Source organism: Protopterus annectens, chromosome 16.part0 (assembly GCF_019279795.1).
Source record: "Protopterus annectens isolate FY-2018-M chromosome 16.part0, PAN1.0, whole genome shotgun sequence".
In the NCBI taxonomy this organism is placed as follows: Eukaryota; Metazoa; Chordata; order Ceratodontiformes; family Protopteridae; genus Protopterus; species Protopterus annectens.
The window spans coordinates 4,058,729-4,080,922 of NC_056750.1; the positions used below are offsets into that span (position 1 = coordinate 4,058,729).

Consider the following 22,194-nt stretch of genomic DNA (forward strand, 5'->3'; position numbering starts at 1 on the left):
GCTGTGTCCTTAAGTGGATGGAGTGACATCCGGCAGGGATTGCACACAGATAAATGGGAGTATACTTCTCAAGAAACAGTTCACTTCAGGAAAACTCATTAGCAAACCTAGTAACCTTCAGAAGGAAGATCATAGGAACTGGAGGAAGGAAAAGCCGGAAGAATGAAGAGGAGATTAGGGCTGTACAGAGCAGGCTGGCAAAGGTCAAAAGTAAAACAGCGAAAGAGCTGACAATAGGAACGAACTCTGCAGGATAACAACCTTATGGGAAAGTTACAGTGTAAGGACTCTGGGTGGGTGTGTAAGGGAACTAGCAAATACAGTGCTAGTACTAAAGGCAGAATATGTCTCGCATACATAATGACAACAGTTGGACTATTAAAGGAAATGACGAAACTAGAGAATTCCTTATGGAATTGTATCCATTAAAAATATGTTCTCATTGCTAGGATACTGGTGAAGATCTCATGGATGCCGGAATAGCAATCTTCCTCTGTCTAGCTCTGAAAGATGAACTGAAAGCTTGATGGTTGGCAAGCTTGAGAACAAACACTGTAAAGAAAGAAATAATCACAGAGTAGATACACCTCAGCTCTTCTAGGAACTCATCTGATGAGGATAAGGCCACATGATTACAACAGAGGCACAAGAGAAGTGGAACCAGGACATTTTATGCAAAGGATTCAGGAAATTTGGTAAGGTATACGAAAGAGATAAAGAATGTGGGTCCAGATGTTTCCTCAATCGACTTTTGTAAGTTGGGGGAATAATTAAAAAGACACTGCAAGAAGAGTTTAAGGAAATCAAATATTTTGACGCTATTTTAAGCTGTATGAGGGCAGCATGGGTTGGATACATTTTGCTGACAATGACTGCAAAAAGGTTAATATGGGTGAGAGGCAATGGCAGACAACTGGTGGACACTCATGGATTTTTGATGAATGACAAAGGGGGTGGGGCACAATCAAAGATGTGGGCTCTGTTTGCCTTCCATGACTTTCCTGTTATTTGGGACATATTTATGGGTCTGAGTACAGGCAGGAGTCCCTACTATCTACTTCCCTGAATACGCAAGACCAGTATACTTGTCAAAGTCAGAGCTGCTGAGCATATTTCAAATATGATGGGTGGTAGAGATAGTTAGCAGTGTATTATTCACACATCTGGTACATTAACATCTACCGAACAGTGCATGAGAATCTAATATGTAGAGATCTGTATAAGAGGTGAAAAATTAGGGAAGCATTTTGGATTTTTAAACTGAAAGCTACATATAACCCCAGTTTGAATGAGATGGGAGAACTTACTGCTTTACTAAACTACAGGAAACAAAAGTCTTAAAATAACTATGATAAAATACAATAAAAGTCTAAACCATACTGATATTCAGAGTTAATAAATTAACTCCAAAAAATAAAGAGTACGCTCAGTAGGGTAAATGCCTCATTGTTAAAAATAAATGTAGTAAACAATCCAAACAATGAAGCAACAATGAGGCAAACAAGCTAGGGACAGCTTGCACCTGTCACCCCCTAGGCTTTTGAATATTGGCTAAGGCTCTTGCCACCCCCATAGTGCCTTTTTTAGACAAGGCTCAAAAGACAAACCCACCTCCATAGGCAAAACAAGGAAAAAGAAACTAAGGGTAATGCTGCTCAACACCAGAAGTCTAAACCTCAAGATGCACGCACTCGAGGCTCTCCTCAGTATGGAGAATATCGATATCTGTGCAGTAACAGAAACCTGGTTCAAGGCTCCCGAGAGCACCCTAGCACTACCAGGTTATACCTCATACCTTGCATTTCAGCCCCAAAACTCGGACCGAACCACAAAAGGAGGGGGGAGTATCCATATTCATCAAAGATACCCACACCTCCAGGTTAGTGGCACTGCACAAAGCATCAGAGACCATCCATGTGCAACTAACAGTAGGAAAAACTGACTTTCAGTTTGTAGCCTGCTACAGACCACCCTCCCAAACTCAGGAACCCCACTTGGCTTTCCTGAGAACACCGGAGAATATGAAGGTCTCTCCAAACACCATTATACTGGGTGACTTCAACTGCCCAAACATAGACTGGGAGCACTACTCAAGCCCCAACACCCTCGCCCAACGGTTCCTAGAATTTATAAACTCAAATGCTATGGAACAACTGGTCACCACTCCCACAAGAGGGGAAAACATATTGGACCTGATCATCACCAACATGGGGACTCTATGTTCCATACCAGAGGTATAGCCCTCATTGGTAAGATCTGACCATAAATTAATCTCACTGGACATCCATATCCCGTCCCCACCCCCAGCCAAAAAAACCACGGTGAAAAACTTCTCAAAAGTAAACATCACACTTCTCAAAACTGAGGTGGAATCCTTCAAATCCCCCGGGCCAGTGGAAAATACGGCCCAAATCGCAGAATCCTTTACAAATGCATTCTATGGACACCTACAGGAATGCATGTATCGTGCTATCCCAAATAAAACCAAGACTCACTCCTCCAAAGGCAGACCACCTGTCTGGTGGACCCCAGCTATAAATAAGCTATACATCAGAAGGAGGAAGCTACTACATGATAGAGCAAAATCCCAAAAAGGGAAGGCATCTCTGATCAGTACTAGCAAGAAATTACAATCCCTCATAAAATCATCTAAGGCCAGCTTCAAAAGAAAAATTGCACAAGATGCTAAAGATACAAGGCCTTCTTTAGTTATGTCAGGAACCTGGGTGGCAACTCCCAGATATGCTCTGAGTTAGTGCAAAATGACTAAACACACACTGAACCCACAGACATTGCCAACATCCTGGCAGACAGGTTCAGTGCAAACTTCTCCCCCCCAAAAGAGCAAATGTCTATCCCAACAGAGTGTAGCCTCCCTGACATCACAGATGCACAGGTGAGAGATGCCCTCTCCAAAGCAAAAAACACAGCATCAGTGGGACCGGACGGTGTCCTGGGCCACGTCTTACACGAGCTCCAAGAAGAACTAAACCCTCACATAAAGTCACTGTTCAGTCTCAGCCTTACTACAGGATATGTACCCAAGGAATGGCGTACAGCAACAGTGGTCCCACTCCACAAAGGTGGTGCCACAACGGACCCCGGAAACTATCGCCCTATAAGCCTGACTAGCCTGGTGTGCAAAGCTATGGAGCGTATCATCATGGAACTCATAAACAAAGACATTGGGAATCTCCAAACACTGGATCCTACCCAATTCAGCTTTGTTAAGGGCAGATCTTGCCTCTTGAACCTGGTCGATTTCTTTGAAACAATCACCAAGGCCATAGATGAAGGGAAGGTAGTCCACACAGCCTACCTGGACTTTGCAAAAGCCTTTGACACAATACCCCACTTGGGCATCATAAATACGCTCACCAGCTTAAATATCAACCCCTATGTCACAAGATGGGCTGCAAACTGGCTCAGGGATAGGACCCACATGGTCAGAATTGCAAGTGCCATGTCAGACTCTAAACCAGTTACAAGTGGCATCCCACAAGGCTCAGTCCTGGGACCGCTCTTGTTCAGTATATATTTCTCTGAGGTACAGGCTAACATGGGAGGACTATGGCTGACCAAGTTCGCAGATGACTGCAAACTGGGTGCCATAATCGACTTGCCGACTGACACAAGCATCCTTCAAAAGGGTCTCTCAGAGACGGATAACTGGTGCCAGAGCCATGGCCTAAAGCTAAATGCCAAAAAGTGCATAGTCATCCCCTTTGAGAAAAACAAAGTGCCCACAAATTACCACATAGGTGGTGATCCATTAAGTACGGAAGAAATAATTAGGGATTTGGGGACCCAAGTAGATAGCAATCTCTCCTTTGACAATCACGTTGCCAAGGTGGTTAGAAAGACCTTCTATATAGCCCACCTTATCATGAAAGGGTTCACATCTAGATCAAGAGAGGTCATTGTTCCCCTCTACTCATCACTCATCAGGCCCATAATTGAATACAATGCCCCATTTGGGATGTACCTTACCAGACACCTGCAGCAACTGGAAAGACCCCAAAAGTACCTCACCAAGAGGATCAAGGGACTCAAACAGATGCCCTACGCAGTTAGGCTAAAGAAACTCCAGCTTTACTCAGTTGCTTACCGCCTACTCAGAGGCGATCTGTGCCTGATGTATAAAGCCATGTCCAACCCAGAATTAATGGACATGCTCCACCTCAGGAAATCCGAATCCCTTAGAGCTACATGCTCCAGGGACTTAAACCTCAGCACAGAAATAAATAGGACATGCTGGAGGGACAGATTCATATCCCAGAGGCTCCCCTCACTCTGGAACAAAATCCCAATCCATGTTAGGCAGAGCCCCTCAATGACCCTCTTCAAGAGAAATCTTGAAAAGTGGATGGGAGATCATAGGTTTACCCCTGGGATCTCTTCTGTGTCCCTACTAGACAGAGGCACAGTAAACTAACCTTAAAAGGGCTATCTTCTGTGGCCTACTATACAGAGGCACAGTCAACTAATCTAAAAGGGTGGCGAAAGCCAAACACACTCTGGCTAGGCTTATAAATGCCCTGGAGCAGATAGCCTAGTATCAACCTATGAACCTAATCCACCATAAAGGTTTATTGCACAACAGTGTTTCTTAAAGGGTCTGAGGAAGCTATATAGTGAAAGCGCTTACCAGTTTATTGTGCAATAAACTTTTATGGTGGATTTTATTCATTTTGAGTTGCTTGTTTGCCTCATTGTTGCTTCATTGTTTGGATTGTTTAATAAATTAACTGTTTTTTATATTAGTCTGTTTATTGGAATATTTTCCACTGAAAGTTTCCTTGTCAAGTGTGCATTTAGGAGGGAATCTAACGGGCAAATTAAGAATCACATCTTTTTAAGACTATGAATTTTACATTACTGAAACAAATCAAAGACTGATGTTCATTTTCTTAGAAGATTTTCATGTTCAACACAAAATACAATGACATCTATTTTTAATCAAAAATAGTTTTACTAGTTAATATCACTGATAAAAAATACAGAAGGCTTGTGCTTTACAGAACCTGCAAGAAACAGCAGAAGCAAAATACAAAGTAGTAATACAACTGGCAGCAATTACGTGAACCGTAACGTAAAACAGTAGAATAAATAAAGACCGACAGTACTGGTCCAAACAGAAAATTAGATTCTGTTTGTAAAAATTAGCTCGATAACAATGGCATGTAAAGAAAAGCCTGCCAATTACTAAACCATTTTCTAAATTTATATGATTTTTTTATAACATTGAAATAAAATAATATAAATAATATAAAAGGAATGAGAGTTGGGTTGTTTTGAATTTGTTATGAAACCAGATAACTTGACAAAACTGGCAAAAGATTTTTATAAAGCATTTTATAGTTATAACTCCGACATTTCAGGAATCAATCATGTTTGCAGTAGTAGTGATATGACTTGCGTAGCATATTTAAGGCACTTGCACTAAGTTCTGCTCTTTTAAACCTTTTAAAAGCCAAATGTGAAAACCATCAAGCTTTAAAATGCATTTTATTATTGTGGTTTTCTGCAATGAAAGTGGTGTCATATATCTGAAGTTGTGTAAGGTTGTGAATGACTATGTATATATCCACACAGTGTCTTGCAGGCAGACTGAATCCCAGACCCTGAAGCTGAAAGATACAGTTCTTTCAATGAGCTACAAGGGTGCCCATACGTCATTGCTTTTTCATTCCTACAACTTTCTTCAGTATGTATAAAAGTGTCTCTCAGAAATTGTGCCTCTTCGCCCTTAGAAAGGGGACACTCTCCCTTCCTTTTCTTTTTAAAGAAATGAAGAATTCATTGAAAACATCATCTTCCCTTCATCCTTAATGAGTGTCCTTCCCTCTTCACCAATCACTTTAGCTCTGTTATGACCTCACTTCTTTCCCTAATATACCTACATGATTTTTTTCTGTATGTATTATTTCTGTTAAATGAATGTATACATTTGCTTTGTGTGTGTGTGTGTGTGTGTGTGTGTGTGTGTGTGTGTGTGTGTGTGTGTGTGTGTGTGTAAAATACCCCAGTTGCTATATACTGGTGGCTAGAGAGAACACATGATGATGGGTAGCGAATACTCAGGCTTGAACCCTGTACCTTGGCTGCAGGTAGTAAGGGCCTGAATTCCCTACCCACCACCATTTGTAAAAAATGTGCATGTTTTTGCATCATATTTGTTCTGTTCCTCATAAAATCTGTGGTTTCTGTATGTTTGTTGTTCCTGGCAAAGGCAGTGGTGCACTGGTAGAATTGTTGCCTGACAGCTGCAGGTTTCACTGGTTTGATTTCTTGGCAGGGGTGCTTTCTGTGTGGAGTCTGCATGTCTTCACATCTTACAAAGACATGTGTCTGGAGTATTTTGCTCTGCTGAAAATTGACTTTTGTTCCAAGTCAGACTTTCCTGGTTAACAAATGTTAAATAAAAATAACAGGCATTTGAATTTCAGACTTCATATTTTTCAAAAAGTACATGACCTTTTATTCTAGCAATTTTCTAAGTTTATAACATGGATATTTGAAATTTGTCCCTATTTTTGGGACAGTATTCCCCCATTATTGGCTTCATCTAGGTTTTTTGTGCTAAGGTTGAGAGCTATGGTGAGAAATAAATTCACTGAATATGTTTGAGGGCTGTATTCCCCCCATTACTGGCTTTGTCCATGTGTTTTTTGCTAAGAGGTTGCGAGGTATGGTGAGAACTAAATTCACTGAATATGTTTGGGGGCTGTATTCCCCCATTATTGGCTTTGTTCAGGTGCTTTGTGCTAAGAGGTTGACAGCTATGTTGAGAACTGAATTCACTAAATGGCAGTCGTTTAAGTTTGTCTTCCTCTCTCACAAAACAGCTGATTTGGCATAGTGGTATGTTGCTCTGACGGTTTTGCTCAGGGTTCCCCTGGGTTCAAGACTTGACAGTGAAATGTATGATGGTAACACAGCATTTTATTGTAGCAACTTTCCAGCATTATACAAGCAAAGTTTAAAATGTGTCCCTGGTTTTTGGGCTTTTGCCCCCCCCCCCCCCAATCAATTTTGGCTTTTTCCAGATTTCTTGTGCTGTAAAGTTCAGAGATACAGCAGGGTGTTGAGTAGATTTTACAAGGAGCTGAGAGCGGCAGGGGAACAAAAGTTTAGTCCTGCTTATGGTGAGTCTACTTGCATTGTTAATAGTACAACAGGTAGTGTACTTTCGTTTGATGCAGAAGGCTGTGGGTTCTACTCCCACAGTAGGTAGATGCATTGCTGATACTGTACTGTGTTGTAAATGGGGCGGATGCTGCAGTCCTTTTTTGGTGAAGATGACTAGTAACTATGAACCTGTTATCAGCTTGCCATCCATTCCCTACTGCGATGTTACTAGCTTATCTTTTTTTAATGCAACATGGGCAATTTATTCCTCAAGGGCAACAACCACTTTATTTGTAGATGAAACAATGACATATAAAGTTGTTTGCTAGCAGCAGCCTCTTCATTAGTTACAGATTTCTTTAATGTGGAATTATTTAGATGACTTTTACTTCTTCTGAAATTGTGAATATTTACTGATACTGATGGACTGTAGACATTTGAGTATACTTTTATGATGGAAATGTTCTGAATTGGGCAGTTTTGTCATTATTGATGCATGCATTTTGTTTCATTGTTTACTGGAAAAATGTTCAAAACAATAAATTTAAAATGCCCTCTAACAAATGTACTGTATTGTACAAGGAATATAATTTAATACAATCAGGAAGGTGTATCAAAGAGCATGTGTATGCGTTGTGTTCAAGGGGCCTATGATTTGAAAATAGCCCAAAGTTAATCTTTATCTGCCACTGGCAAAATGTATTTTCTTTGAATGTGAGTTTCAATGCTGTTTCAATGAATGTGAGTTTCAAGGGCAGAGAAGTTTTAATGCTAAGTCTATTTTCATTGTGAGACTGCATTGCTTTGTTTAGCAGATATCTATTAGGGTTCTGTGCTGTAAAATGCAAAATAAAACTTTCAACTGAAATCCAAATAATCGCAGAAGTAAAGCAGTATGCACATTACAGTGTTTATGGTAAATGGGGCGAAATAACCAAGGAATGGGACATTGGAATGGCTGCAGGGGGGAGGCTCCATTCAACCATGATTTTGTGAGGGGGGAAGGGCAGCAAACTCAGACAGCCCCGGCTGAACTATACCTCTCAACTGTCCAGATTTTTGCAGAATGAATAGATTTTTGCTTCTTATTTTTGGTTTGTTCTTCATAAAATTTGTGGTTTTCTGGCAAATCATTTAGGAATGAAGTCACTAAATAATGACAGACATTGAGTTTCAGACTTTATAACCTCTAAAGCAAGGCCTGTTATTTTATCAACTGTCTTAAGTTTATACAAGAGCAATTTTTAGTACTGTTTGTATGTTCCCCCAATATATTTATTTGGCCTTGTCCAGATTTCCTGCATTAAGAGGTTGAGAGGTGCATGCAAATACATTGCTTTATAGAATTAGGAATATCCAAAACTCTCAACTGTCCCCAATTTTGGTTCAAAATGTTGCTCTCCCCCTAATAACCCCTCCGGCAAAATGGCAATTTTGGAAGAAAACGTGGAGGGTTTATAATTATAAATAACTGTAATGATCAGAGTTATAGATTACTTTTATTTCAGAAATGCATGTAGATGCTCTTATTTTTTTCAGCTGCTCAAGTTAACAGTGCTAATAATTAAAAAGGTGTCCCTTTTTTGACAGGTTCCCAGCTGTATTGTGTGGCAATTTCATATTTTTGCATCACATTTTTGGTCTGTTTTTCATAAAATTGTGGTTTTCTGCCAAATTAGTGGCAAATCATTAAAGACTGAAGTTAGAAAATAATGACAGACATTTGAATTTCAGATTTCATACCCTTCAGAAAATTCATACTAATGCAAGACTTACTACTATTCTATTATCTTTCTAAGTTTATAAAAGTAATATTTAAAAAAAAATGTCCTTATTTTTGGGCCTGTGTCCCACTTCCATGTATGGCTTTTTCCAGATTTCTTGCTCTGAGGTTGAGAGGTATGACAAATGTGTCAGGGCTATCACAGTCAGCCAGAGACATTTCATATTGTGACCTACTTGTTGCACCCCACTCCCCCATGTAGTGACTCTGGATGTGTCCAAGCAAGGCAAGGAGCAGTTATGCAGTGTAAGTGTGCAGAGTATCCCCCCATCCAAGGTAGACACAAGTACAACAGTGGCTTTTTATCTGTCCTTGATTTTGCAGAATGTTCTGGTTTTCTGTCATATTTTTATACTGTTGATTTATGCTTCTTATTCAGAAAATGCAAGCTGTTGCAGTGCCCTGTTGCTCTGTGTTTAAGCAGCAATGCTTTAATGTCCATCGGGTAAGCTTGTCTGAGACTGTAAGATGCAAGTAACCTTTAATAAGCATACTGTTAAATAATTACCAACACTGAAAGCCTTTTGTCGTTGCCATGCAGAGGATATTTACATAACTAGATAATGTACAAATCTTAGGTATTGAAATGCTTATGACAGTATTTGTAATAAAGGTCAGGATTACAGTATTTTCAGAAGCTCATTACATTTGTTAGAGACTTACAGTCATCTTTGCAGGCTTTACCAGTAAACTAAACAAAATGCCAATCTATCATGTGTGGTCCATAACCTGTACAGTAATCCTTTAAGCAATTTATCTTGAGCTTGTTTCTGGTTTGCTGTTCATTTTTTACTTTGATCATGTTTTTCCACATGAAACAAGTAGATAGTTGTTGTCAAGTAGCAGGTCATTTTGGATAAGAAACATTTTTACAAGTGGGGGTATCACAGATTTCTACTTTCAACATGTTACTTGGTACTTTTATAAAGCTGAATATAAATTATAATTAGAACTGCAGTGCAAGGAGAAGCTTGTTTTTTTATACTTGATTTTGACTAGTATTCCAGTAATGTATTTAAAAAGTAATTTATATTTTCATGCCTCACAACCTTTTTGTTTCCATCTAGATATTAAGTAAGCTGTCATGTACCCAATGCATTGAAATATTTTTTCTTCTACACTTCATTTTGTCTTGATTGGACTCTCATAATGACTATTTGGCACCCAGGGCAGCGTATTTAATTAAAGTCCCAGTTGTTGTGTTTTTGAGCATAGCTCCACCCCTTTCTAGTTGGCCAAAGTCCTTCCCATTGACCCCACCCATTTAGCTGTCTCATGCAGCCCCCCTTTAATTTAGTTATCTTAGACTTGTGTTTTCTTTAGATTAGCTAGGAACTATAAAGTTTAGACCAAGTATTTTTCTGTGATGTCAGTACTGTACTACTGATTTATTTTAAGTATTTCTGTGTGATCTCTGAACTTTTGACTAGCACTGTATAGTAGAAAGTATTGTCTTGTGGTTTTAATTATTTATTATTAAATAACTGTGGCTGGTTTGTGTAGAGATAAGTTAAGCTCTAGAGTACATTGCATATTTATAGAGTTTACTGTCCAGGCCACTCTAATAGCTTTAGCCCTGGGCTATACTACCAAGTGGATATTAATATTGCACAGTAATAATTGGACACCCTTTTAAGGGCCTTTGAGTAGTTTATATTTATTAGTGGGTGGTAGCAGCTGGTACTGCCATATAGTCTGGGAGAAAGGGGCACAGCTGGAGAACCTGTGCTAGCCTTCCCCAGGAGTGTCTGTGTTTTTGTATAACCTCTTATCTCAAAGTGCAAGTGTGTGTGTGTGTGTGTGTGTGTGTGTGTGTGTGTGTGTGTGTCAGGTACTTGGGCATGGACACGAAGCACTGGTTGGACAGAGAGGGTGCTGGAGATTTTAGCTTGCCCACTAGGCTGAGATCTGGACCCTATATATCTGTGCCAGTGAGGAGTCTTATTGGGGACCTAAGGAGCGACCAGCCCCAGACTGATTGTGATCTCTGTGTGCTATTAAGGGAAATTGCACTTTACTGTGTGTATTTGTTATCCTTTCCTCATATACGAGATGCCCTCTCTGGTGTTAGTGGTGAGGATTGAGGCTCCTTGATTGCTGGGCCAGGGCATGGGCGTCACAGTATGAACTGTTGTTAGGTAGTAGGGCTTTTTATTATACATACATTTTATTTGTATTAGTAACATCAAACATAGGATTAAAATTGCATGTACATTATTTTCTGGAAGTTTTTGTGTGTATTTTTATTCTTGGTTACCATGGTGGTCTTAAAATTTTAGTTTTGGCCATTAAAGGACAGTATTGCTATATAAATGTATTGCATTATGTCCCTTTATGGACACTTACACCTGTATTAACATTTCCATTATTAACATTCACATTGTAAAAACTTGTATTCTTTGATGGCATTCAATGTGTGGGTTGGTTTTCAAGCTATGGTTCGCACATTTTATTTAAAAGCAGTTTTAATTTTGCTGCATTTTAATCTTTCATATTCATTGATTTTAATTATTTTTGTATTAGGATTATATGATTCTATTAACTAATTTAATAGGTGTGAAATGTTTAGTGAACTGTTAATTAGTTTGTAATAAAAGGAGGGATTTTATGTGATGAAGTCTCAGTGATATAGATACAAAAAGGTAGTGATAACATTAAAGCATTTAAAAGTGCTGTTTTTACTTTCCTAATAAAAGTGTTTTTACTGCTGTGGAATCCGGAGCCTTTTATCAGCCTCAGTGCTGCTTTTTTAGTGATTTTGTTGGCACGGTTGTACTCTTTGCACTGTATTTTCCTGCTTGTTTTGATTGTTTCCTTAGTAGCAATTGTGTTATCTAGTAGTACTACTCGTAGACCTTCCTCCCTTTGTCCTCTTAGCTCTTTCAGTTTCCGACAAATACGGATGAACAATTTCATAAATTTTCTCCTGCCAGTCCGGTCGATATGGGCAACCTGAGACAGTGTAGCAACTGCCTCATGTACATGGACAACCCTCTACTAATACCACCTAGGAAAAAGATTTGTAAGAAATACAAATACATCAAGCACCTAGTGTCATTACTCTCTCCCCCCAAAAACAGTATATCTGGCACTGAGAAGGTTGGCAACATGAACACCATACCTCAAACACCACCCACATCTACACAACATACTTCTACATATGCAGAGGCCCTCAACAAAAGCATACCCAAACAAGAGAGACCTCCGAGGCATAAACGCATGCAAACTCCACTGCCCACCAAACCACACACAGGCCTAAACATAAACCCAACATATTAGTCATAGGAGACGCCATTGTGAGACACACAGATGTGCCTCTCACCAGGCTGGATAAGGACAAAGTCATAGTTAGTTGTTTGTCGGGTTCCAGAATCTGCTACATCAACAATGCACTCAAGTCTCTCAACAGGTACTGTTATGACTTTGTCATAGTCCATGTTGGAGTGAGTGACTTGAGACGTACCTCCCTGGACTATATGAAGAGGTACATGATCAAGCTCACTGAGTACGTGTGTCCCAGGCAAGTATGTCCATAGCCTTAAAGCAGCATTCTATCACAGTCCATGTTGGAGTGAGTGACTTGAGACGTACCTCCCTGGACTATATGAAGAGGGACATGATCGAGCTCACTGAGTACGTGTGTCCCAGGCAAGTATGTCCATAGCCTTAAAGCAGCATTCTATCACAGTCCATGTTGGAGTGAGTGACTTGAGACGTACCTCCCTGGACTATATGAAGAGGGACATGATCGAGCTCACTGAGTGCGTGTGTCCCAGGCAGGTATGTCCCTAGTCTTAAAGCAGCATTCTATCACAGTCCATGTTGGAGTGAGTGACTTGAGACGTACCTCCCTGGACTATATGAAGAGGGACATGATCGAGCTCACTGAGTACGTGTGTCCCAGGCCGGTATGTCCCTAGTCTTAAAGCAGCATTCTATCACAGTCCATGTTGGAGTGAGTGACTTGAGACGTACCTCCCTGGACTGTATGAAGAGGGACATGATCGAGCTCACTGAGTACGTGTGCCCCAGGCAGGTATGTCCCTAGTCTTAAAGCAGCATTCTATCACAGTCCATGTTGGAGTGAGTGACTTGAGACATACCTCCCTGGACTATATGAAGAGGGACATGATCGAGCTCACTGAGTACGTGTGTCCCAGGCAGGTATGTCCCTAGTCTTAAAGCAGCATTCTATCACAGTCCATGTTGGAGTGAGTGACTTGAGACGTACCTCCCTGGACTATATGAAGAGGGACATGATCGAGCTCACTGAGTACGTGTGTCCCAGGCAAGTATGTCCCTAGTCTTAAAGCAGCATTTTATCACAGTCCATGTTGGAGTGAGTGACTTGAGACGTACCTCCCTGGACTATATGAAGAGGGACATGATCGAGCTCACTGAGTACGTGTGTCCCAGGCCGGTATGTCCCTAGTCTTAAAGCAGCATTCTATCACAGTCCATGTTGGAGTGAGTGACTTGAGACGTACCTCCCTGGACTATATGAAGAGAGACATGATCGAGCTCACTGAGTACGTGTGTCCCAGGCGGTTATGTCCCTAGTCTTAAAGCAGCATTCTATCACAGTCCATGTTGGAGTGAGTGACTTGAGATGTACCTCCCTGGACTATATGAAGAGGGACATGATCGAGCTCACTGAGTACGTGTGTCCCAGGCAGGTATGTCCCTAGCCTTAAGCAGCATTCTATCACAGTCCATGTTGGAGTGAGTGACTTGAGATGTACCTCCCTGGACTGTATGAAGAGGGACATGATCGAGCTCACTGAGTACGTGTGTCCCAGGCAGGTATGTCCCTAGTCTTAAAGCAGCATTCTATCACAGTCCATGTTGGAGTGAGTGACTTGAGACGTACCTCCCTGGACTATATGAAGAGGGACATGATCGAGCTCACTGAGTACGTGTGTCCCAGGCAGGTATGTCCCTAGCCTTAAAGCAGCATTCTATCACAGTCCATGTTGGAGTGAGTGACTTGAGACGTACCTCCCTGGACTATATGAAGAGAGACATGATCGAGCTCACTGAGTACGTGTGTCCCAGGCGGTTATGTCCCTAGTCTTAAAGCAGCATTCTATCACAGTCCATGTTGGAGTGAGTGACTTGAGACGTACCTCCCTGGACTATATGAAGAGAGACATGATCGAGCTCACTGAGTACGTGTGTCCCAGGCAGGTATGTCCCTAGTCTTAAAGCAGCATCCTACTGTCACCCAGAATGATGCCTCAATACAAACAGAAAATGATTGACTAACAACTGGCTTAGTTTCTGGTGTCATTAAAAGGGGATCCAGTACTTAACAGCCTGGGATGACATGATTGACAAACCACGATGCTTTGCCAGAGATGGCCTGCATCTGTCTTCCCTTGGGCTTCAGGCTCCTAGGCCTTTTCCTCCCCATAGTGGCTTTTTTAGGCAATGTCATGAAGTTAAACCTACCAACATGAAAAGTTCATCAAAATGTAAATTAAAGGTTATACTGCTAAACGCTAGGAGTCTAAACATGAAACTAGAATTCAAGGCAAAAACCTGGGATTTGCCCCCCTCCCCAATGCTGTGCGGCCCTGGAGTTGATATATATATATATATAGTTAGGGGTGTGGGGGGGGGGAACAGCCCCCCACCTATTTTCATTTAGAATGTGTAGTTTTTGTTGTATTTTCATGTTTTAAACAGAAACACCCCCCCCCCCAACTATATATATATCAACTCTAGGGTGGTACAACATTTGGGAGGGGGACAAATCCCCGTTAAGTGCCTTGAATACTGATTGTCAACCAAATGAGCTGTGGACCAAATGAATGTCAATCAAATGGTCTGTCAATCTTATGAAATAGACCCATACATACATATATATATATATATATATATATATATATATATATATATATATATATATATATATATACACACACATATATATATATATATATATATATATATATATATATGTATATATATATATATATATATATATATATATATATATATATATATATATATATATATATATATATATATATATATATATATATATATATATATATATATATATATATATATATATATATATATATATATATATATATATATATATATATATATATATATATATATATATATATATATATATATATATATATATATATATATATATATATATATATATATATATATATATATATATATATATATATATATATATATATATATATATATATATGTATATATATATAATATATGTGTATGTGGTTGTGTGTGTTTATTGATCTGATAGCCTTGAATAACCTATTGCAACTCCAGTCAAGAGAAGCCTGTCTGTTATACATACAGTATGAATGCACATTTTACATTGCTAAACTCTATACATACATTCAAGCAAATGTTTTATTCTATGCTTTATCTTTCAGCATATTTGCAACAGAATTAATTTCAGCCTTATATTCATAATATCTAACAATTCCCTCTATTTTTAAACATACTCAAAACATTTTATATAGAAAACAGATTAAGAAATAAAACCTTTAGTCTACTTTTGATAGAAGTCAAAATGCAATTTTACATAGTTAATACAATTATATCAAGTATTACTACCAAAACTGAATGTATTTAACAACTTTTTCTTTTGCAGACCATTCTGTGAAAATATTTAATCAATAATGAGCTGTGACTGCTTTAGTTTTATTTTTTAACTTGATTAATTTATTCTTTTGCAGTCACAGAATTTAATTTGTGACTTAGTACTCTTTCATTAACTCTTTGCAACTGTTGAATTAACTATAAGAGACAAGAACCACGTGATACTGCAAGCATTTATACACTGCTGAAAATATACAGTTTCAATGTCATTTTAACCATAACATTGTGGTCATGTCTCTGAACTGCCCATTAACATCCTGGTTGACAGTGAAGTGAACATAAAGTACTGAACTGGGCTTAGATATTTGAATGCAATTATTTCAGTATATTTAATACTTGAGGATTTAAAAAAACATGATTTATACACTAAAGAATGCTATTTACATATTAGCCCATTAGCTGTATGAATACAATATTTTAATATATATATATATTTTTAACTGGGATAACCAATACTGATACAGATAAAATGGTGGTCCAAGAGCCAATAATAAGACTCCAACTTAAAGCCAGTGATAATATTACTTTTGAACTTATTACAATGTATCTTGTATAGCATGTATTTATACAGACTGTTTGTGCTATTCATGCATTTCAATCTAGTAAGTACCCTGAACCCATTTGTTTTTTTTTTACATATTCATTGCTAGACATTAATTTCATTTGCACTGCATTATTCTGTATTTGTACATACTAAGACTGTAAAGTACAGTCTAATCTTACAAATTTAATAACATTAATATTAAGCAACATTTTGAAAATTCTTATGTCTCTTTAGAAGTATTTAGTGGAATTGCCACCAGAGGCATACGTCCTGTTATTTTAAACTACATACTCAGCAATTAGAAACATTCATGCTTTTTTATACCAACATTGTTTTGCCAAAAACATATTAAAATAGTGAATAGTGACCAGTCTTGTTCAATTTTTTCCATATCTTTACTCTCTCTTGTATAGCTGTAATAAACCAATTTTAAGCCATCTTTTGTTTTTAAACCATCTCTTGTATAGCTTTACAGTTCAACATGTTGCAAATACAATTTAATACTAAACAATACAATAATAACTAGCATAAAATATCTTGGACTTTCAGATTTAATCTGTTTACCAGTGTTTCTTATGCACTAATACCTGCCCCCCCAAAAGAGTATTGTCAAGAAGGAATGAGATATTTCTTCTTGTAGCTTTATTTTAGACCCTTGTGCAGTACTGCTTATACAGTCAGTGTAAAACTGAGAGAGTGCCCCTCCCCCTGCAGTATACTGCAGTATTGTTTATTTGCTTTAGAATTACTGCAGTATTGTTTATTTGCTTTAGAATGTACACCAGCCCGATACTTTGGCCACACATCTGCTCCACTAGGCTACCAAACTATAGACCCGTCTGATTTGATAATTTTTATAAAGCTTTTGCTGTTTATTACCACTAGTAGGTATTTACACCCTCCTGCACAATTGATTTGAACTGTATATATACTATAGCCCATCTGTTGGCTGTATTTGATGCAACTGAGTGTTTTTTTACTTTTAACCTTTACTTGCAAACAGATTATCAGCGACATCTATGCACAGTTGTGACATTTTATTCCATTTACCAAATAGTGTTGCCTGTAAACATTTTAACAATTATGTTTTAACAACAATAATGCTTTAGAAAACTCAAGCTACTTGTCTGGCAATCAGTCTTGTTGTTTATCTTATCTTTCCAAGATTTTCTGTAACTATTCATTCAATCTAGGAAGGTCTGAGCTCACATGTTACACTCTCTAAACTATAGTTAATTTTTTTAGCATTTTTTCTTTAATCTGATTGTGATTTGCATAACTATGCATTTATACTACATAAATAGACATTATTTTGCAATTAGCTTACATGGATTTCAGTATTTTTTTATTTATCTATTTAACTGTCCTGCCATTAATTTTACAAAAACTGTTTGACTAATACCATCTGTGATTTTCTTTTTAAAATTCAGAACTTTAACTGTTTGGTGTGGTATTCCTATACAATTTATTTATATTTGCTGTTGTCTGCCTTTTGCTTTTGTGCATTGTAAATAAATGTACTCTAGATGAAAAGAACATACATGCATGTCAGTCTGGTATCTGTATATCTTTATACAAGCATGTCAGTCTTGTGACTTGAAATCTTTACTCTTATTAACTATTTTCATTTGATTTTTATGCACTAGAACATTTTTGTGCAACTATTTTTATGTAATTTGTATACACTAAAACTGTTGTGTACCTTTTGACTATGCTATTAGCTTAGCAGTTATATACTGTACTACCGATAAATGTCTTGCTTTAACTGAATGAAAGTAAAACATTTGAGAATGATTTGTCCAGACATCAGATCTTAGCATGTATGCTTAACCATTTTCAAAATACAACATATTATAAAATATATTTCTTTTGCACAGATTAGCTGTGCATGCTGGAAGTTCCCAGTCTCTTTCAGTTCAGCTAATTTATTTCCTTTATCCTGCAACTGCTAATGTTGCATGGTCTTTCAGACATTCTTTAGTAAGCTGTTCTGCTGAATTTGAAACTCCTATGCACTTTTGAAAAGATGTATGTATAACTTGTCTAAGCTTCCTGAACTCATTGTGTCTGTCTTTTAGAAGTTTATTACATTTTTTGTAACAAAATGTACTAGAGGTTCTATCAGTAACTGCTTTGACTGTTGTTGCAATTCTGAAATAAATCTTTTACATCTGGTGACAGAACATAACTGTCTAACATTTGAATATAATGTCAGCATATTAGTGGCATGCACTGTATTTGTATGACATTGTACACACAATAAACATTTTTTTATATCACACATGATTTTGTTTTGGATACCAGTCAAATATTGTAATCCATTTGCATAATGCCTTACTATCAACTTGCAATCCATTTGCATAATGCCTTACTATTAACTTGTCCTAATAAGGTTTTACATTTGCTAATATGCAGTATATACATTTCATTCTGTTATTATTGTTACATCTATTGCATTCATACTGTATGTAACCCAGAATAATTTTCTTACCAGTCAACAGAGAGGCAGATGCACAAGCTGCTTTACTGTAGATGGTTGAAAAGTCTCTGTAGTCACTTGTGAAGTTGGTACAGCAAAACTGGAAGTTTCAGTCTTACAACTTTGTATTGTACCTTTTCTAGAGAATGTATGGAACTGCTCACCTTCCTGCAATGCAGTCTCTCCGGATTTAGACTTCTAATAAACTGTATTGCTACAAACTGTAGAAATCTGAAGCATTTCACATAAACGTTAGTTACTGTGCTTTTACGGGAGTGACCTTATACAAGGCATTACCCACTCACTCCCCGTGTTTTTGGATGCAGGCTAGGAACTTTAGTTAGGGTCACTGTCAAATAAATTATCAAAGAATCAGACTGTAAAATCATTAGGCTTTTTAAAATGACAGTCACCAACACAGGAGATTCAGATACAAGAAACTTTACTAGTGTACACCAGGACGCAGAAAACCATACAGTACAAGTATAGAATTCTGTCTAACATGATACAGGACGTAAACTTCTTTAAATACACTATACATTCAAGCTGTGCCCACCTTACTGATGTGGTCAGTCACAGGGCACCTACATCACTATAGTCTACAATATTCTATTCATAAGAAAGTGCTGAGGTTATACTTTTTAAAAGTTTTCCCATGAGAATAATACAGCTTTGCAAGGCACCTGGTCAGTTATAATGTCTTTTTGTAAATGTTGCTCTTTCAAGGTTTCAGTCCTGCTCGAATACAATAGTCAGTTTGGTTCTTAATACGCTTCTTTGTTCTTTTCGCAACATTAACTTCTAGCAGCTGTGCTGATAATATTCACAAGGCCAACTATCTCAGAGGAAGGAAGAAAACATTCATTTTCCTGACCCAGCAGATAATCATTAGTGAAAAACATAAGCTTGCTGAGCTGGCTACTGCCAGGGTCAGAGTTCAATCACACTGCAGCTCCAAAGCTTCAAGCAATTACATGTAAGATCATTCTTACTGCCATATTGTAAAATAGAATAAAATGCATTACATACTATTTGCTTTTAAACTAGCACTTCATATATGTTTAAGTACATATTTTTCTAACAGTCACCATTGAAAAAGGTGTTATGTCCCAACTGCAACAGGTGCCTGACAAGCAGATATAGCAGAGTCTAAAATAATGTCTTGTTCATGCCTAAAAGTTAAGCTGTGTCTGATTCGTAGAACATCTTTGATTTCACCTCATATTTTTGCTGTGTCCCTCATGAAATTTGCAATTTTCTGGTAAATCAATGAAGACTGTAGTCAGTAATGACAGGAATTACAGTTTCATGCATTCTCATTCAGAAAATGCAAACCTAAATCGCTGAGGATTTAGTAATCTCATGTATTTACAACATACATTTTCTGAACAATAAGTTGTTCCTGTTTGTTTGTGAAATGATTGGCTCTGCTTTTGGCTGTTGTATTTCTTGGATTTACAAAACTAATGCTTTTTTGGATGTAGAAAGCTGGAATACAAGCTGTGAGTGGCATTTCTGTGTAACAAAAGTATATTAAACTAACCATTTTCTAATATTCTGTCAGGATCAAACCAGATACTTTGAGTAGACAATGGGTGTAGGGGCCATCTGTGGATACAATTATTGGCCTTTTTGTTATTGTAACTGTGCTTTTGGTTGAGTGAGGCTAGCCAGAATACAAGGTGTGATTACTGTTTCTGTGAAACAAAAATATATTTATTATTGCACAAACTGTGTGACAAACAGGCAGAATGGTATACAACTTTGCCAGTCATAGTTGCCATATGTCATTAATGTTTCTGTAGTGTAATATTGCTTGAAGGAGCTGCTTCCTGACTTAAGGGAGAAGGCTGGAGGTACAAAATAATGTATGAAAAGTGGGCCTGCAACAGAAGTCTCTCTCAGACACTGGCTTCTGATTCTACATATTTTCTTTAGCAGAATGGCAGTTCATCTGCTCAAGCCTCAACAATTACTGTAAGAAAGACACCTGATGTTTCCCCATGTGTAAAGAAAGAAGAACATGAAGAGATGAGACCACATTAAAACATCTTAAGAAGCCCAACAAGCAGACCAGTGTAAATGGCAGTGGTACTGCTGTTCACAGTGGAAATGGAGTTGCCAAGACAGAAAAATTGTCTGAGACAGCAGATTCAGAGATGGTTGAAAAGATTGCATGACACAAGCCTCCCTTTTATCCCTTCAGCAGAAAACTCTGTGTATATTTGTAGTCTGAAAACCTATGCCTTCAAGGAAGTCCAAATATTAAATTGTCTGAGATGGTAATAGCTCAGGGGGGATGTACAGGAATCCACAGCATTTACTGAAAAGAGTACATGAATTTTTTGTAAAACTTCAATAAAGATTATAAGCTGTTTTGAAATATTGTGAAAGTATGACATGCATAATATGCACTGATTGCACAGTATCACACAACAGTAGTACTGAAGTAACAAGACATTTAGTGTTTATCCAATAAAACATCTCCTCTGCAATTCATTGGCTAATATGTAAAAAGTAAAAAATGTTTGCCACTCGGGAGTATATCTAGGCTGCCTTATACAGTCTGTGACATTAGTATCAATGACATAATGATTCACTCCATTTTTATTTTTCTTTACCTGTTACATCAATCAGTGAGTACTAGTGTACTGTGCATTTATTTCATCTACAGAAATGAATAGTAGCTTACATAGGATGCAAGAAATTGTTATTGTCAACATTAGAACTGTATAAAAAAATTTGCAGGAAGCCAAAACAATTCACATTATATGTTAATTGTATATGGCAGTCAGTCTGATGCAATGATAACATTTCACTATGGCGCACGTAACTAAAGATCCTTTGCAACAATGCAAATTAATGTGTGCTACATACAGATATAAATTTTCAAACCAACACTCACTGAATAGTAGTAGTAGTACAGGTTATTTGAAGTGACATCTTGCAGTTATTAAACCTAGAAATAAAGAAAATAATGTTTAATGAAGTGTAACTTTTATTTCTAAATATCAGATCACAGATCTCACCAGCGAAACCTAACATAAGAAAAATACATTTTAAATACATTTTGGCACATTTCTTACAAGAATTATACAATGGACAGTATACACTTTCTAACCAGAGTTAAGTACTTTACCAGGTGGAAAGTGGCACCTATACATAGAAATTTCCACTTATGCCACTGAAACCAATTACAGCAATTTTTATTTTCCTGTCCTAGCAAAAAATGTAAGTCTATCTGCAGAAAAAACAATTTCTTTATGGTCTACACATCCTCTAAAAGCAGTAAAGCTAGACTTGCTAGTAAGGCTTGGCCTACTTCACAGAAGACAAAAGCAAATCTGAAAATACTTTATACTTAAAAACTTTATTCAATTTATATTTTCTGTGAGACGAGGCTAAATGCCAAGGTATAACAGATAATGAATGCATTTGGCCGTTCATTGGTATATAGTGGGCTAACAACTACCAGGGCCATTACAAGCCTAACCACACAATCCAAACCTGTTGCATTCTCTGGCAAGATGTGATCCTTAATTGGGGGGTATGTTTTCTAGGAAGGGTATATTAGTCAGGAGGTTGCTAAAAGTTTATATGGGGGGT

The 22,194-nt window shown here is 37.7% G+C and overlaps 1 protein-coding gene and 1 long non-coding RNA gene across 2 annotated transcripts in view; one reads left to right on the top strand and one right to left on the bottom strand.

Moving 5' to 3' along the window:
* LOC122790800 (histo-blood group ABO system transferase-like) overlaps window positions 1-21,545 on the bottom strand; it is a 307,767-nt gene extending 286,222 nt beyond the window's left edge. Inside the window, exon 1 of the mRNA XM_044058422.1 lies at window positions 21,494-21,545. Within this exon, the coding sequence (XP_043914357.1) occupies window positions 21,494-21,531 (38 nt within the window). The 5' untranslated portion in view covers window positions 21,532-21,545. The remainder of the gene's footprint in view (window positions 1-21,493) is intronic.
* The window catches only part of LOC122790801, a 1,149,194-nt gene that overhangs the window by 1,021,499 nt on the left and 105,501 nt on the right, over window positions 1-22,194 (top strand). The gene's annotated exons all lie outside the window — the stretch shown is intronic.